The following is a 454-nucleotide window of genomic DNA, read 5'->3' as shown; positions in this document are numbered from 1 at the left end:
GCCTTGCTTACCCATTCGAAGTTTGAGAATAGGCTGAGAACATTGCGTTCCCAACACCTCTAATCATTCGCTCTACCGGATAAAATTGTTACAAACAAATGCCAGCTATCCTGAGGGAAACTTCGGAAGGAACCAGCAACTAGATGGTTCGATTAGTCTTTCGCCCCTACACTCAAGTCAGACGAGTGATTTGCACGTCAACACCGCTACGAACTTCCACCAGAGTTTCCTCTGGCTTCATTCTGCTCAAGCATAGTTCACCATCTTTCGGGTACCAGTGTGCACGCTCCGAAACCGACTGATCGACAATTGTTCCTCCAACCCCGAAGAGAAAGAGAGAACAGTGCGACTATTCAACGGCACCACACTGCGCGTCCCCATACATCTATTATTTTGCACAATTAAGCACAAAAAAGGACGATCATGTTGAAAAATTGAACAGCACTCCATAAAG

At 46.0% G+C, this 454-nt stretch overlaps 1 protein-coding gene across 1 annotated transcript; it reads left to right on the top strand.

Moving 5' to 3' along the window:
- The first annotated feature begins 6 nt into the window (after positions 1–6).
- Tsp_13527 (conserved hypothetical protein) lies at positions 7–302 on the top strand. The gene is made up of 2 exons (XM_003366240.1): positions 7–82; positions 123–302. The coding sequence occupies exon 2, from the start codon at positions 144–146 to the stop codon at positions 300–302; it is 159 nt and encodes a 52-aa protein (XP_003366288.1). The 5' UTR covers positions 7–82; positions 123–143.
- Positions 303–454: the final 152 nt, after the last annotated feature.

Source organism: Trichinella spiralis, assembly GCF_000181795.1.
Source record: "Trichinella spiralis strain ISS 195 chromosome Unknown Scfld6315, whole genome shotgun sequence".
Lineage (NCBI taxonomy): Eukaryota > Metazoa > Nematoda > Enoplea > Trichinellida > Trichinellidae > Trichinella > Trichinella spiralis.
The sequence above is the reverse complement of the archived record's forward strand: the minus strand, read 5'-3'. Positions and strand labels throughout refer to the sequence as shown.

What these genes read in the sequence shown, in the direction of transcription:
- Tsp_13527 (XM_003366240.1), top strand. Translation starts at nt 144, where the DNA reads ATGGTTCGATTAGTCTTTCGCCCCTACACTCAAGTCAGACGAGTGATT.